Source organism: Psammomys obesus, unplaced genomic scaffold (assembly GCF_907164565.1).
Source record: "Psammomys obesus unplaced genomic scaffold, mPsaObe1.curated_primary_1811, whole genome shotgun sequence".
Taxonomy (NCBI): Eukaryota; Metazoa; Chordata; class Mammalia; order Rodentia; family Muridae; genus Psammomys; species Psammomys obesus.
Window position 1 is genome coordinate 2,482,765 of NW_026591597.1, and position 1,534 is coordinate 2,484,298.

The following is a 1,534-nucleotide window of genomic DNA, read 5'->3' on the forward strand; positions in this document are numbered from 1 at the left end:
ACACACACACACACACACACACACACACACACACACACACACACACATGCATGAGAGAGAGAGAACTGTTTTTCCCGAAACAGGGTAACCTATGTGTTTTCATATGTTTAAGTGCGTGTCTGCAGGTGTAAATGAGGTCACCCTCAGGTGTCGCTCCTTGGGAGCCATCTGTCTTGCTTTTTGAGTCAGGGTCCCACACTGGGGCCTGGGGCTCAGTGATCAGGTGCCGGCAAGCACAGGAAGAGTCTCTCGTCTTTGCCTCTCTCTCTCCGGGATTGCAGGTGTGCGCATCCCTGTGTCTGGCTTTCTATGTGGATTCCGGTGCCTGAGTTTAGAATTTCTCATGCTTTCACAGCAAGCACATTATAGACTGAGCTACCCCTCCAGCCCCGCAACAAGCCAACTTACTGCTAATGCAGATATGAACATTGTCCCCTCCCCCCACCCTATTTAATCTGTGTGATGACAACTCTTTTTGAATGAGCTACTTGTGGGTTTGTATGATTTAAATCACCTGAAAGATTCATAAGAAACCAGCCCAGGTGAGTTGCTAGTCTCTAGGTCCTGGAGGCTTTGGGGTAAGCCTCGGTTTTCCATTTCTGTGTTATTTTACAACACTGGGGATATCTTGGGTTTCTTTGCAAGGCGGAAGTGAAATGGGTATGGGGGCCTCTAAGCACGAAGGGAGGCCCTCTCTGGATGAAGCTCCTCTTGAGCCACCTGGTCCTAGCCCCTGTGCTCCTCCATCACCCCACTGCCTCTGTGCCCTCACCTTGCAGGGTGACTTCCAGGAAGTAGTGGGCATACTCTTTGAGGCACTCTTTGGTCTTTCGGAGGCAGGTGGTGGGCCAGGTGTGGCAGTGGTGGTCCTTCTGGCTGATGGAGGCCAAGAGGTAGTAGTCCAGAAAATGGGCGGGTGTGGGCAGGCAGAGGTCCCAGCCAAAAGCTTCCAGGAGCAGAAGTTCTGTGGTCAGCAGCTCCTTCTTGGTGAGGGAAAAGTTCTGGCTGCTCAGGATCCTTGTACTGTTTATCTGCTCCAGCTTGGGCACACGGTCCTCCCTGTCCTCAAACTTACCTACGATGAGGCAGAAGCAGGGTTTACTAGAGGCGACTGAACCCGGGACAGTAAATTCTCCCCTATATCTGGATGGTGTTGACAAAACGGGCAGAAAGCAACAGGTAGAAGAGACTGCCTAGGAACGAAAGGACACATTTAGATCTCCAAGCCATCACTTCTGGTTATGTGTTTATGATGAGGTGTCTCCATCTCTCTGTGGCCCCAACTGCAAGGGGAAGTGATGGCTTAATAAGGGGAACTGATGGCTTAATAAGGTTTTTTTCTTGAGTCCACAAGAAAATGCACACTAATGCTCAGATAGCTGCCTAGAACATCGAAGAGCAGTCAGGAGCTGCCTTTAGGTTTTAGAGAAGAGGTTCCATAGTCTCTATCTGGCTGTCACCAAGCCAGGCAGAGCCATAACGGCCTTGCATGTCTGATGCCATCTTTCTAGGTATGGAAAAACGTGTCCACAGC

At 50.5% G+C, this 1,534-nt stretch overlaps 1 protein-coding gene across 1 annotated transcript in view; it reads right to left on the minus strand.

The window, feature by feature from the left end:
- The window catches only part of Ccnjl (cyclin J like), a 48,986-nt gene that overhangs the window by 4,906 nt on the left and 42,546 nt on the right, over positions 1 to 1,534 (minus strand). Inside the window, exon 4 of the mRNA XM_055610674.1 lies at positions 773 to 1,075. Within this exon, the coding sequence (XP_055466649.1) occupies positions 773 to 1,075 (303 nt within the window). The remainder of the gene's footprint in view (positions 1 to 772; positions 1,076 to 1,534) is intronic.